Here is a 15750-nt window from a genome sequence, read left to right on the forward strand (position 1 = left end):
AAGCCGCGTGATCGATGACACACATTCCAACCAAGAGTCAGTCTCGGGTTCAGGGCCCCCTCAAGCTCTGCACTGGGCAGTACCACTTTCCGACAACATCATCAGGACCAAGCACTTCCTCCCAAGAGGCCTTGGACCTCTTGCGAAGGCTTCAGAATTCAGGCTACCGTGCTTGCTTTGTTTCTAGGAAACTGAACTAATAGTTTAGGAAACATACTACAACTACTTGCCAACTCTCTTGTGAGTCAGACCCCAAGGAAGGTGCCTCTCCAGGTAAGCCCTGGATACAGGATAGAAAGGATGCTTCTCCTGGATGCTGCATCTATTTTCTTAGGGTCCCACACAGATGATGCAGGGCCTTATGAGACCAAGAGAATTTCCTACATTTTGGAGACCTGTTTCCATTTATTGGACACTTACAGGCCACAAAGCACCTATCACAGATCACATACATAATTTTTACAAACAGCCCTGAGTGGCAGGTATCTCCAGTCCCACTTCACAGCCATGAAAACTAAAGCTCTGGGGTTTAGTGATTGACTAAAGTTACACAGCTACCAAGTAGCAAAGTAGATGCAGATTTTCTTCAAACAGCTTTGTTGAGATATAATTGACAATTGTAAAGTGTACAATTTAGTAAGTTATGACATACATACACACTCTTGAAATCATCACCATAGTCAAGATAATAAAAATAACCATCACTCCCTAAAAGTCTCCTCTCGGCTCTTTGTAATCCCTGTCTCCCACCCCTCACAACTCTCCCCTAGGCGATCCCCAGGCAACCACTGGCCCACTTTCTGTCACTACAGTATGCACTGAGGATCTCTTTAGTTTTCCGTAAGAAACTTCTGCTGCATCGTGCCAGGGTAGATACTGGATTTTGTTTATTGCTTCTTCTGCACCTACTGAGATGATCATATGGTTTTTCTTTCTCAGTCTGTTAAAATGGTGAATTACATTGATTGATTTTCAAATGCTAAATAAATCCTGCACTCTTGGGATAAACCCCACTTGGTCATACTATATCTTCTTTTTTATTCTTTCTTTTGTTCGATTCTTTTAATATCTCTTTAATTGCTGGATTAGATTGGCTAACATTGTGTTTAGAATTTTCGCATCTATGTTCATGGGGATCTTGGTCTTCAGTTTTCTTTCCTTGCAATGTCTTCATCTGGCTTTGGTAGCAGGATAACGCAAGCTTCACAGAATGAGTTGGGAAGTGTTTCCTTCTCTTCAATTTTCTGGAAGGGTTTGGGTGGAACTGGTATTACTTCTCCCTTGAATGCTTGGTAGAATTCACCAGGGAAGCCATGGGGCCTGGAACAGGCACAACACCCAGCCCTGTGGGAATATCCCACATTGTTTCCCTGATTCTTCCAGCTGGTTCTTGCCCTCGCCTCCGGGAGTTCCCTTGCTGATCAGCTGTCGGCTGGATCCTTGATGGGTTGGAGGGGTCCTCTACAGATCTTTGCTTTTCTCTCTGTGCATCTCTTTCCCCCCCTACTCTGTCCTGCAAACCCTCGCTGCTTTTGTCTCTTTGAACGCTCATCTCCATCTCCCCAACTCAGAGAGTCTGTCTAGCTCTGCCTGGGTTTCTCCCGTGCCGTGGCTGGAAAACTCTCTCATGGCAGTGAGCTGAGGCAATTGTAGTGCTCACCCCATTCCTTCCTGTGGTGTAAGAGACTTTATCTTTGTCCCTGGTTCCTGGCACAGACCTCCTAAAACCCTTGGAATTTCCTGAATGATAAAGTGGCAGGAGCGTCTTTTGTTCTAGTGACTAATAACTTCAGGATGGGGACTGGTTGCCAGAAGGACCAAGCCTTGATTAGCTGCTTGGAACTTACAGCTTTATCCCACAAGTACGCAGAGAGGAGACTGAGCTGATCACCAATGCTTCAGTCAATCATGCCTGTGTAATAAAACCTCCATTTAAAAAATCCCCAAGTGATGAGATCTGGAGAGCTTCCAGGATGGTGAACACATCAAAGTGCTAGGAGGGCAGAGCACCCAGAGAGGGCGTGGAAGCTCCAAACCACCCTTGCCCCCAGGCCCTGCCCTGTGCGTCTTATCCATATGGCTCTTCTCGAGTTGTATCCTTTGTAATAAACCAGAAATGCAAGTAAAGCGTTTTCCTGGGTTCCATGAGCTATTCTACCAAATTATTGAACCTGAGGAGGGGGTCATGAGAACCCCTGATTTATGGCCGGTCAGTCAGAAGACAGGGTGGCCGGGGACTTGCGACCAGCATCTTGAAGTAGGGGCAGTCTTTTGGGACTGAGCCCCTTTAACTGGTGGGATCTGACGCTAACTCCAGGTAGACAGTGCAGAACTGAACTGAGTTATTGGACACCCAGCTGTGTCCAGAGAACTGGAAAGGTAGCGCTGAAAAAGAAAACATGTATTTGGTGTCAAGAGGGAAAAAAAAAAACCCTCAGTGCCCACCTCTCAAGAGATCACTGTCCTCCACTGACTAATGTCCAATGTTGCGTTTATTTTGTCCACTTTTTGACTGTTTTAGACAGGAAGGTAAATTAGTCCCTGTTACTCTATCATGATCAAATGTGAAATCCTCAGAGGGGAGGGTATAGCTCAAGCGGTAGAGCACAAGCTTAGCATGCATGAGGTCCCGGGTTCAATCCCCAGTACCTCCCCTAAGCCTAAATAAATATACACAATTACCCTCCCCCCCAGGAAAAAAGTGGAAATCCTCAAATCCAAGTCTTCTTAACCACTACTCCCTAGGCCTCCTGTACCAACTTCCATCAAGGGGGCTTACACTGGAATCATCTGACTCCGTGTCTGTATGACTCACAAGACCCAAGGCGAAGCAAAAGTTCATCTCTGTATCACAAGTCCTTGCATAGAGGAATCTTAGGAAGTGGTGCCAGGTGGCCACACACATATGCAAGCCCTGGACCAAAACCTAAGGTGCTCTAGGAACACAGGTTCCCAGGGCCACGAAGAAAGGCTAAGGCTTTATACCAGAACATCAGAAAAAAAAAAAATCTAAATTCTTTACTGGCCAGGAGATGTGGGGAATTTGCTTTCCCCTAATGACAGTAAGAAGAGAGCCCAAACAAGAACCCAGAATAGGAAGTGCTCTGATAAACAGGACAAACGTGGGAACCTGCAATCAGAAAAACTTCCAGTTTCAATCACTCCTTTGTTTCTTAATTATTTTTCCAGTTGGTAAAAGGGGAATTTCCTGGGAATCTCTTCAAAAGATAGGTAATTAATAATATTGGTCTTAGAAGTTTTGACTTAATTTCAGATCATTTCACTCCATCGTTCCTTGTTTTAAAATCTCTCAAATAACATTAATGCTTGGAAACAAGCTTTTCTCTCTTCTTTTTAATGAAGGATGAGAGAAAAACTACAGTCTAATCCTGACGACCACAGCCATCACCATATCTTGATGCACAGAAACGGTACATAAAGTGTGAAGAATAAGTCAATTCCTAGACACCTTCTACAGGACTTTCCTAAATTAGGTCATGACAACTTTAAAGGTCAAATAAAGGCAAAAACACTTTCACTTTTAGTACTCAGGCATCACGGAGCTTCTTACAGTGAGCTCTGAAACTTCCCCATCAACAGTAAAGCTCACCTTCAGGACTCAGATGAGAAACTAAAATGGAGACGGAACTGTGACATAGATCAGATTAAGAAAAGCATGACTGCCCATCACTGGAGGACACTGAGGGCCAAGTTCAAAGTCTTGCTGTGCTTTTCGAAGAGCAAGAAAATGTAGCTTGACAGGAATAATATTCCCTTTTCATAAAGGAGGGTCTCACCAAAGACCCCTATCCACCCCAGTACACGCAATCAGAGCAGATATATTTTCACCAGCAATAATCATGTCACTCTCCTGCCTCAAATCCTTCTAGAAGTCTGTAATGTCCACAGAATTAAGTTTAAAAAAAAAATGACTATGGTGTACAATTATGGCTTCTTCATCATCTGTAAACCTACACACCAAAGGAATTTATTCTCTTCCCACACATCTTATTTTCTTGTCCAAAGTTTCCCAAGCTACGTTATTTGTAGGTCAATTAAGTTTAGACACATGGCATCAAATGAAGTTAAAAAGGATTCCTTACTGTAGGACTTTTAATTTGTTGACGTGCCCCATCCAGCTCCAGAATTTCACTGCACCAGCCACCTCAAACCTGCCTCTTCTCTATATGCCACCCTCCTTCCTTGTCCTCTGCATGTCATGGAAGGATGCTGTTTCCATACTCGCTGTCTCCCCCCTTCCCCTTCCCCCCTCAGCTCCCTAGGAGCAGGTCTCTGCCTCTGTCACGCCATGAACTGCAGCTCTCAACGTGGTACCCTGTCTCCTGTCCGTTCACTGGCACCCCCGTACCTTTCGCCACCCCTCTTGCCTTGGTTCCCCTGTATGTTCCTTCCACTCTTCTTTTGAAAATTAAAAATACAGAAAGACTAAAACATAGAATAAAGAATGAACGCTTAACATTCCTGTTAATCGAAGGACAACCATTAGACTATGCTAATAACGCCATGTTTGCTTCAAGTCTTATTTTTCTTTAAAGAACAAAATAGGGTAACAAGTAAGTGTCCTTTGATTTCTAGTAAGAAAACAGCCCCACTCCACCTCTCCCCAAAGGCAAGCAGCTAACAGTGTATCGCACATCCTTCTAGAATCCATTTTCATATCTTTACATGCAGATGTATTTATTCATGAACAATAAAGGGCACTAAGTTTTACAAAAAACTTAACAAAATGGCATCGTACGATAGGTATAATTTATCAACTCTCTTTTTCACTCAGTAAGATCTACGCATACTGACACTCAACAAGATCTACCAATATTGATTTTACTGATCTTTCAAAGTTGATCCTAATTGTTTCTACTGCCACCTCCAGTTACTGAAACCAGGTCCTGTCTCTAAGTGCTTCACGCTTATCACCCTATTTACCCCTCCCAACAAGCCACTGAGAAGACATGCCCAGTGCCCTGGATGGCACAGGGCAGAGGTGGCACTTTACTGGTTTGGCCAAGTCCAAAGCTGTGCCCTTCACCCCTGTGCTTAAGCTGCCCTCTTACTTTCTACAGCTGACAGAGTCCCATCCCTGTGCCAGGTGTTTTGTATGTATCACGTCTCTTAATCCTCTGAACCAGTCAACTACAAATAATTATCTTCATTCTAGAGATGAAGAAACTCGAACTGGAGAAGGCACTAGAGCCTTGGTGTGAACCATGACTATCCAGCTTCAGAGTGAACTGTCAGATTTATTTTTAAAAAATTAAAAGTTGGAAATGAGATGAGAAAGATGGGCTGGTATAAGATCGTGAGAGACTTGAAGCCCAGATCAGGAGTATGGGTTGACTGGTTACATGGTATTACTCCAACGTCATAGTCCCTGGTCACACGGTACCAGCGCACCCCGGGAACAGGAAGCAGCACTTACGGTCATGGACCTTATAGCAGTGCTTCTGCAGGCGCTTAACGTCCCACTCCTCCAGCACTCCGTGAGTCATCAGCAACTGGAGAAAGCGCCGGTGGACGTCGGTCATGACGCCCATTCTTCTCGTGCTGCCCTGCATGCCTGGGGGAGCTGAAAATGAAGTCAAAGAAACCCAGTCACCTCCGGGCACACCAAAAGCAATGTTCCATGCTCCGTACCAACTGACATGAACAAACAGAAATTTGTTATGGTTTTTATAATCAAGTTCATCATGCTGATTTAGCACAAAAAATGAAAAGGACACAAGTCAGGGGCTAGGTGATTTAGTCCTGGGCAGTAGTGAGAAGGGTGGACTCTGGAGGCAGCCGGGATGCCTGGAATCACAGCCGGCTCCACCACTCAGGTGTGTGAAATTGGGAAACTTAACCTCCAAGCGCTTCAGTCTCTGGTCAGAGATGACAGAAACATCCTCCCTAGGGTTACTACGAGGATTAAATGAGTTAATACACATAAAAGCCTATAATAACTCTAAATGGAGTATAACCCTTAAAAATTGTGAATCACTATGCTGTACACCTGAAACTTAAATAATATTGCAAATCAACAATTCCTCAATAAATAAATACACACATACAAACACATATATAAGAGCCTAGTAACAGACTAATCACTGAAAAAGTGTTAGCTATTTTTACCAGGAGACAATTCTGGGTCTGAAACTTGACTCAGCCTCCTACCAGATCTATGGCCTAGGATAAATTTAGCTGAGGCCCCTTTTCTTACTACAAAATTAGAATAACGTTCACTGCTTAGAGAACTGCTGGTGGTAAACATTTAATAAATGCTAAGTTTCCTTCTCCTCTCCCAAACCACTAATAAAACAACTGTCATGATAGGACTGCGGGGTGTTTTTAAAATCTCCTGCTCTCTACTAAAATGCTATCTTTCCACAAGCCACAAAGGTCAGAGCTGACAAAAGGATTGTACCAGCCCTGATCAAAAAGCCTGCTCCTGCCACAGAGAGGTGGCACAGTGCAGGGGTAAAGACCATGGCTTTAGAACTAGGCAGGTGGCTTTGAGACCAGTGCTTGCCAGACCCTCTTGATCTTAAGAATCAGCTAACCTGTGTATAAAAAATGCAGATCCCCAGGCCTTTTCTGGACGTTCTGACTGTGGAGGGGCATGGAATTCTGAGGTTTTAACGTTCACTTCAGGTGATGTCATGATTTTACAAGAAATTCACTGTTACCTTAGGTAAATATAACACAGAAACATTTTTAGCTAACCTGCTTCATCCCGAAGCCTCAGTCTTTTCATCTATAAAACAGGGATAATAATAACTGTCTTTAAAGCAAAAGAATGCAGTTTAAATGAGAAATGACTACCAAGGGTTTGCCAAGAACCTGGAATTAGGAGATACACAAAAAGGCTGGTTACTTTTCTTTCTAGACGGCATCACCATCTGAGCCTCAGAGCTGGGAAGCTGCACTGCCTCATGACCAGCTTCTCTGCCTGCTAAGATATCCTCAAGAACATCTCCCCGCATCTCAACCTCAAACTGGACTCATCTTCTCTTCCAACATCCTCAACTCTTTTCCTCCCAAGTCCTCTTCGAGAATCATGTGGTTTGGGTGATACAGACACCACCAGTCATAGAGACACCATAGACCTGAGCATCAAACTCTGGTCCTCCTCTACCTCAGCCTCAGATCCAGCCAGTCCGCAAGTCCCGCCAAGTGTTTTTCCTGTCACTAGGATCAGGGATCTTCATTCATCCATTCTATTTTAATGTACCAAGTACCTCTTTTTGGGTACTTGGTACCCTTTTTGGGTATTTGGTAACTTTGTTGGGTATTTGCCAGTGGTTGTTCTGGGCACAAGAACAGAATGTGCTGGGCCAAGGAATTTGGACTTTTATCCCAGAAACTTTGGAGACTCAGGCTCACCAAACTAAGGTTCTTTAAAGAGGTGATACAGACAGGCTGTTAAACCAGATCAAAAACTTGTCAAATGACTAATGAATAAAATCTAGCTATATGATATAGAAGTTACCACTGAAACATAAGAATGCCAAAAAATTCAAAGGACAGAAAAATATATACTCTGCTAACTAACCAAAAGCAATCTGGTGTGGCTATTTTAATATGACACAAAGTAGACTTTCAGGCAGAAGCATTACTAGAGATAAAGAAGGTCCCTATAAAAGGATAAAAAGGTTCAATTCCAAAGAAGATATGATCATTTTAAGTGTTTTGGGCATCCAATAACAGGGCCTCAAAACAGTTAAGGCAAAAACCATCAGAACTACAAAAACAAACATACAAACCCATAACCACAGTGGGAGATTTTAACACAGCCCTCTCATTAACTGGTAAAATGAACCCAAAAAATCTGTAAGTTTAGAGAAGACATGTAAAACACAGCAAAAAGTTTAATCCAATGGACATGCATTAAACATTGCAGCCAACAGCTACAGAATCTAGAAAACTTCAAGCATACCCAAAATAATCTTTCAAATTGCCATGTGTGGGCCACAAAGCAAGTCTTAGCAAACTGTGAAGGACTGGTCTCATACAGAACATGTTCTCTGACTGCAATACAGTAAAGGTGGAAACCAGAAACAAAAAGAAAACTAGACAAACTGCTTAGAATTTAAGAAACACACTCCTAAGTAACACATTATCAAAGAGGAATTATTAATGGAAATTAGAAAATATTTTGAACTGAAAATAGCAAAATATTACCCATAGAAACTAGTGGGAGGCAACTAAAGCAGTAGAGAGAAACAGACTTAAATGTTTATATATTGGGGGGCATGAAAATTAATGAGTTAGACATCTATCTAAAGAAGCTATAAAAATAATAACAGCAAATTAAGTCCAAAGAAAGTTAAAGAAAGAAAATAATAAAGACCAGAAACCAATGAAATAGAAAATAAGTGTATATCTGAAAAGATCAGTGAAACCAAAATAATTCTTTGAAAAAACTTAATATAAGTGATGAGCCTCTGGAAGATTTTCCGAGAAAGCTTATATATAACCAATATTTGAAATGAAAAAGGGAAACAAATTGAAGATACAAACATTTTAAAAAGACAGACCACTTAAAATTATCTGACATTTTACATATGTACGAAGTCACAGGAAATTCATTAAAAACTGACAAAAAATTATTTAAAAACCTGAACAATTTTGTAACAGTTATTAAAGACTTTTTATGAGGAATTTATCTTTCCCTGAAGAAAATTTCAAGTACCAATGGATTTATCAAGAAGTTCTACCAAGCATTCTAGAAATTGTTTCAAATGTTACACAAACTATCCCAAAGCCAGAAAAAGAGCAAACCATCCCCAAATCATCTGATAAGGCTGACATAAGTTGGGCACTGAAACCAAACAAAGGAACATGAAAATCTCATATCTTTCATGACCATAGCTGCAACAGTCCTAAGCAAAATGTTAACAAATCAAATCTAGCAGTGTAAAACGGACAATATATTGTGATCTAGTTGGGTTTATCCCAGCAATGGTTTAACATCTGAAAATCAATCAAATATCGTATGTCAGTAATATCTCAGTAAAGCTGGGGGCAAAAAAAGAAAACCAAACAATGCTGAGCCACCACACTGACAGAGCCACCACATTTTAATAGAAAAAAGGAGAAAAGGCATATAATCATCTTGACCAAATGCAGAAAATATAACTGATAAAATTCAACATTTGTTCATACTAAAAACTTTTTAATTAACTTGGAATCAAAGGAAACCCCCTTTTTCTACTAAATGACATCTACAAAACCCCACAGCAAATACTTAAGGATGAAATGTTAAAAAGTAATCACTTTAAAATCCAAACGGATCCAATGCAACTGAATCAATGTAATCCCAAGCAAAATCCTAACAGGCTCTGTGCACATGTCCGTGTGTGATCTGACAAGACGGTTCTAAAATTCACATGGAAAACGTAAAGGCAAAATGGCAAAAACATTTTTGGAGATGATAAAGGCAGGACTGTCCTATCAGGTACCAAGACTTATACAGCTAGAGTAACAAATAAAATGTGATAATGGTGCAGAAATGGACACATAAGACCAACCGAACAGAACAGGCAACTAAGAAATAGATACGTCTGCATATATGGACACCTGATATGCTGGAGAAATGGAACTCCAGATCAAAGCAGACTTTCCAGTTTAAGGTGCCAGAACAACCGCTTATCCATATGTGAAAAAATTAAAATAATAAAAATAAAACTAGACCCTTACTTCACACTATGCACAAAAATCAATTCTTGAGGATTAGGGTCATAAGAAAAGAAACATAAAACTTAAAGAAAACAATATAGGAGTCTATCTTTATGACCCAAAGGTAGGGAAGGATTTTTTCAAAAGATATGAAAAGTATAAATCACAGAAGAATACACTGGCAAATTCGACTTTGTTAAAATTAAGAACCTCCGCTCACCAAAAACACAGAATGTGGGGGAGAGAGACAGAGACAGAGAGACAGAGAGAGAGGACAAGCTCAAACTGGAAGGTATTTGAAACACATTTAAGCCACAAAAGATTCATATTCAGAACATATAAAGAACTCTTACGTAAATCGGTTAAGGGGAAGACCACTGTAAGAGATAAAAGAGCAAGAGAAATTTTACCAAGAGAATGCACAAATGATTAATAAGTACATAAAGAGATGCTCAATCTCAATGTCATTAAGCAAATAAGTATTAAAACCATAGTGATTAATGTCTCACCCATCGTCAGAGAGGCATAAATTCTTAAGAATGGCTGAGGCTGAAACTCACCAACTGCTGGTAGAGCATAAGCCCTTATAATCACTTCAGACAACGGTTTGATATTACTAGCAACTCTGGATATCCCCAGAAATCCACTATTAGGTATACACCTCACAGAAACTTCCACATTTACCCCCAAGAAATGTGTTTACAACGCACGATGTAATAGCAAAAATCTGGCAACAGTTTAAGTACCAACCAACTGAAGATCACCTACGTAAAGAATTTCTAATCATATCACAGAATTCAAATCAGTAATGAAGTAGACTACTCACAGAAACATGGATGCATCTCCTAAGTGTAATGTTACGTGCGAAAATCAAGTCACACAAAATGTATGTTCAGAGTCCCACTTGTATAAAATCCAAAAACTAGCAAAACTGTGCACTGCATTCATGAGATACAAAGATAGTAAAAAGTACAAAGAAAAACAAGGGAATGAGTAACACAACATTCAGAGCAGGGGTTATCTTTTGGGAAGGTCTGAAGGGATTCAATGGAGGCTTTGAGAATACAATAATGTTCTATTTCTTAACTTGGTGGTGGGTAGATGGGTATCCATTGTATTTTGGTCCTTTAAATTTACATCACACATTTTTAACAGGTGTGTTACTTAATTTTAAAAAAAGAAAAAAATAATGTAAATATGTTAGGTAACAGCCAAAATAAATGCTAATGAAAAGAACCAGGAACAGAATAGTATAGACTGCTATGGATTAAAGAAAAGGGGTGGGAAAATGAGGGTGAAAGATATATAGGACTGTTTATGCACAGAAGTTAGTTGTCTCTGTGAAGGGGGGGAAATTAACCATGGACATGTATCACCTACCCAAGTAATTTAAAAATAGAAATGTTTGTGGAATAAGCAAATTTTAAACATCACCATCTGTGCCAAGTGCTAGATGTGTACCTGAACCTTATGAGGAAAGCATTACTGACCCCATTTTACAGATAAGGAAACTGAGGGTGAGAGGGCACAAGGTGGCAGAGTTAGTGATGAAGACAGGGACTAAGGGTCCAAAAGCGTATTTCAGGAACTGTGGCAACCTTAGTCCAAATAAGCGAGACATATGCGTTAACAATAAAATTATGATCCAGGTCCCTCATTTGCAATTCTCAAATGTAAAAAGTTCTCAAAGTCAAATATTTTAAGTTTGAACACCTGATCTGACCTAAGGTGAGACTATTTATGGTTGCTGCCTACCCGTTTGGTGTCAACATGCATATATTTAGCTGTGGAAATAGTATGTGATTACAGGACGCTGCCCCAGACCCCCCCAGAAGGTTCTACAGAACACTGAATATATGGACCATATTACCTTTCGAAAATCCGAGAAATTCGGTATTCTGAATACATCTAGCCTCAGGGCTTTAAAATAAGGGGCTGCGGACTTGTACAAAAGTTCTGTACCCAAAACAGAGGGGAAAGCAGAGAGAACGGCAAGGACTGAGAGGGTGGTCAAAGAAGGCCGTATTTTACGTATTCAGTTTAGGCAGAATTTTGTTATTTTGATTTTTCAACTAATATTATGATTTTTCAACTAAAGTATTTTTCACCCACTATTACGATTTTAAAACGTCTGTCTGTGTGCGAGGGGCCAGGATCCGGTCTGCATGCCTCTGCTGCCCCTCTAGGGGCCTCAGTTTCCCCATCAGGAATTGAGAAGCCCCAGCCCCCGAGCCCCTGGCGCCACACTGCGACACACCAGGCGGGCTATCCCCGGGGCCTTACCCCTCCACCTCCGTCCGCCCCTCGCCTTCCTGGACGGCCCTCTGCCTTCCCCGTCAGCCTCGCTCCCCCGCGGCCCGGATTACCCACCACGGCGCCCAAGCGTAGCCCACACTGCCGACGGCGATGGCAGAAAGGCGGGCTCGGCCTCACCTTTAGGGCGGGGCGAACCCGGACACGGCGCTCCATTGGTGGAAATTGCAGATTCGTCCCTCCCACGGAGTGACGCACTTCCTGCTCGCCCGCCCGCCCGCGCCGTTGCCATGGTGCCGTAGGATCCTTCAGTTAGTTCCCAAGTTAGTGCATCCCACGCGGCTCTGGGTGTTTTACGGGAAAGGGCTTCCACTTTTCGTCCTCCGCCTCTCTCCCCACAGGTGACACCCCGCGACCCAAGAGGAGGAAGAGCAGGAGTGCAGCGTGCCCCTCTCAATGGCCGCGATTCTGTGGGCACAGATTAGTGTCCTGTCCCGGGCCTCAATTTCCCCACCTGTAGAACTGATTGTGTGGCGTCAAGGTCAAGAACTTGAGCCTAGCCTGAGCTAGAATCATGGCTCTACCGTTTAACTAGTTGCCAGATCTTGGGCAAGTCACTTAGCTGCGCCCAGCCTGTTTTTTCTTCTGTCAAATGGGTATATAGTCTTTATGAAATAATGTGTTTGTGAGGTTTAAGAGAGAGAACGCACGAGGAAGGGCTGATTAAATGTTAGCTCCTGCCTTACCTGGGCATTGTTGTGAGAAGTAAATGAAGTTTTTAACAAGAGTGAATGGACTGTCTTCAGTCTCCGGGGCACTCATTTTAAAAACGTACTCCTGTCCCCAGTCTGAGAGCTGGTCATGCAGTCTAGCAGGGTCAACAGGTAACAGATAACTAATTATAGACCAGTAGGAGTGCGAGAATCTATCTGTGTGATGACAGCTTCATGCCCCTACTTGGCAGGTTGCCACTCCTGTGATCTTGGACAACTTCTCAATCTCTCTGGACTTCAGTTTCCTCATCTGCTGAAGGGGGAGGGGGGAGAAAGCAGAGTGTAGTGGTTAATAGCTTGAGTTCCATAGCTGAACCATCTGGATTTGAATCCTGGTTCTTAAACTCAATCTCTGAGACCCAGGACAAAGTACTGAAGCTCTCCACCTCAGTTTGCCTGTCTAGAAAGCAGGGATTATATTAGCACTTTGTTGATAGGATTGTTGTGAAGATTAAATGAGGTAATACATGTGAACCACTTAGAAGAGTGTCTGGCACATAGTAAACCCTCAATAAATGTGAAATTCCATCATTAATAAAGTATTTTATAAATTGCCTTGGGGCAATCGAATAAGAAAAGAACAGCCTCTGTACAGTTTTGGCAAAGTTTCAACTCATAATCTATATTTAAAGTTGAGGTATTTCACAGAAAACCCCAGGATATCTGACAGCTCTTGAAAAATGGGGCAATGTGGTGACAATAAGCCAGCATTCTCCTATGGCAGTGCATGTTCAGAGCTTGGTAGAGACTCCACCACTTTGTAATGAATCATTTGCTTTCCTGGTGTGTGGAGAAATACGGAGAACCACAAACCTAGAAAACACTGGGGACATTTCAGGATCAAAGGGCCAAGAAAAAAGGTAGAGAAGTGATTCAATACTGAGTGGTATCAGGGGCAAATAGGGTAGGAGAGGGTTTGGGAAGCAGGCCATGATCGGGATTGTCAGTGCTCTGGAGAGGTCAAGAAAGATGTGACACCAATTTAGAATTTGATGGCCAACAGGAGCCATAGAGAGAGAAGGAGGCTAAATCGACCTCTAAGCGGAGTGGATGCATGGAAGCTGAGGGAGTGCTGACTACTTTTAGGCAGGGTGCTTTGGGAAGGGGAGACTTGAGAGCAGAGGGAAAAAAATAGAATAAAAACAGGGGAGACTGGAGAGGATAGGGTCAAGGATATGGAGGTAGGATTACTCTTACCCTAGAGAGGAGGAGAAACCCATGAACTCTGAAACAGGAGGAAAGGAGGTGAAGGTGGCTAGTTAAAGGCTCACCCTGATGTTTTCTACTTTCTTCATAAATTAGCAAATCATTCTGCTGAGTAAAGGGGCTGGGGAGATGCTCGGGGATTTGAGGAGCATCGAAAGGTTTAGAACACATGCCAAAGGGAATGCAAGAGTGAGGTTCCAGCTAAGGTTGAAACAATGAGTGTGTAGAGAAGACAGTCACTCATCTGATTCCCGTCACCACCCAACCACCTCCCATCCCCATGTCAGGGGCCTCAGAACAGAAGCTCAGTGTGGATTCATCCTGGGGTGGATCTTGGTTGGGGATATGCAGCTGACTCTAAAAACCAAAGCAGCTGGAGGGTGTGGGTGGGAGGGCCTTTGAAATGATCCACCATGGGGTGGGCAGGGCAGAGGTAGGAAGGAGGGGAGATGCTGATAAATTGTCATGGAGGGTACCACATCCAGAGGTCTCAGGGAGGTGGATTGGGTTCAGTAGGAGTAAGCAGTGATTAAGGATTAGAGTTCATGATGAAGAAGTGACCCACCACAGGGTGTCTGTCCCCTCTCAGCATGATTCCACCCCCCTAGAAGACAGCCCATTCTCTAGTTGTCACCGTGAGTATCTATCAGGACCTTTGAGGTGCCAGACTGGATGCCACAGGACAACTCTGACAGTTCAAGTGTTCTTCTAAAAGTTGACCCTAAAAGGTACAAGAGCTACATGTACATAAATGTGTTGTACATAAGGGAGGTGGCTAAGGTCATGGCTAAAGAGGAAGAACTGAGGCCAAGTCATAGGCTAAGGTGGTCAGTCTTTAACCTGAAGACGGTAGCGGCTATCAGAAAGATCAGGTTTGTATTTTAGACAAAGAACGTTGGCACATCTGTTTTTTTTTTCAAACAGTTGAAACGTTCATAGAAACTGACTACATACCGGCCACAAAGGAAGCCTCAGTAAATTCCAAAGAATCTGTAGACTGCATTCACAAACCACAATGAAGTACAATTAAAAATCAACAAAAAGAGGGCCAGAAAGATACCCATACAACTCATAGAATATACCTTACATTAGTAACTGCACTTTCTTCTGAGGAGGGGGCCGGGAAGATAGGAGAATTTGGTTTTTATCCTGTATATTTATTACTTATGAAAAATAAAATGGAAAATTAATCAGCCTACCTTTGAGCTTTATTTTGTAAGTTGGGCATTCAATATATTAATTTTTATACCTCTGTATGTTGAAAGACTTTATATCTTTAAAAGCTAAAGAACATACTTTTGGAAACTGCAAAATACACACAGCTTGAAAAGAAAACCAACACAGAAATTACATAATATTTAGAAATTAATGACAATAAAAGCCTGACATAAAACTTGTGGGATCCAACTCAAACAATAATTAGAGGGGGATTTATAGTCTTAAGAAGTGTACTTATTACAAAGCAAGGAAACAAAATTTAAGTGTTCAATTTAAAAGGTAGAAAAATAAGAGAAAATAGAAGGAAGGAAATAATGAAAAAAAGCAAAAAGAAGAGTAAAATGAAAAACAAAACAAAAAGAAGTTGATTGTGGAAACCAAAAGTCTGTGTTCTGTTAAAGACAAATAAAATAAACAACCTTCTTATAAGATTGATCAAGAAAATGACACAGATAGCAATATTATAAACAGCAAAAAAGACATACCAGTTAGAGTTAAAAACGATAGAAAATATAAGAGTATACTGTGAACAACTTTATGCCAATACATTTGAAAATCTAGATAAAAGGGGCAATTTTTGACAAAAATACAAATCATAAATCTTGGCCCCAAAAGAAGAGAAGTA

The 15750-nt window shown here is 41.8% G+C and overlaps 1 protein-coding gene across 3 annotated transcripts in view; it reads right to left on the reverse strand.

Moving 5' to 3' along the window:
* Window positions 1–12109, reverse strand: part of NSMCE1 (NSE1 homolog, SMC5-SMC6 complex component) — a 31877-nt gene extending 19768 nt beyond the window's left edge. Inside the window, exons 1-2 of one of the 3 annotated variants that reach the window (XM_006201224.4) lie at window positions 12046–12109; window positions 5438–5584 (exon numbers count right to left, since the gene is read on the reverse strand). In XM_006201224.4, coding sequence (XP_006201286.1) covers window positions 5438–5573 — 136 coding nt within the window. In that variant the 5' untranslated portion in view covers window positions 5574–5584; window positions 12046–12109. Of the gene's footprint in view, window positions 1–5437; window positions 5585–11545; window positions 11632–11958 lie in introns of those variants that run through there. The other 2 variants (XM_015236829.3, XM_072942813.1) reach the window with 2 other exon arrangements.
* Window positions 12110–15750: the final 3641 nt, after the last annotated feature.

Source organism: Vicugna pacos, chromosome 18 (genome assembly GCF_048564905.1).
Source record: "Vicugna pacos chromosome 18, VicPac4, whole genome shotgun sequence".
Lineage (NCBI taxonomy): Eukaryota > Metazoa > Chordata > Mammalia > Artiodactyla > Camelidae > Vicugna > Vicugna pacos.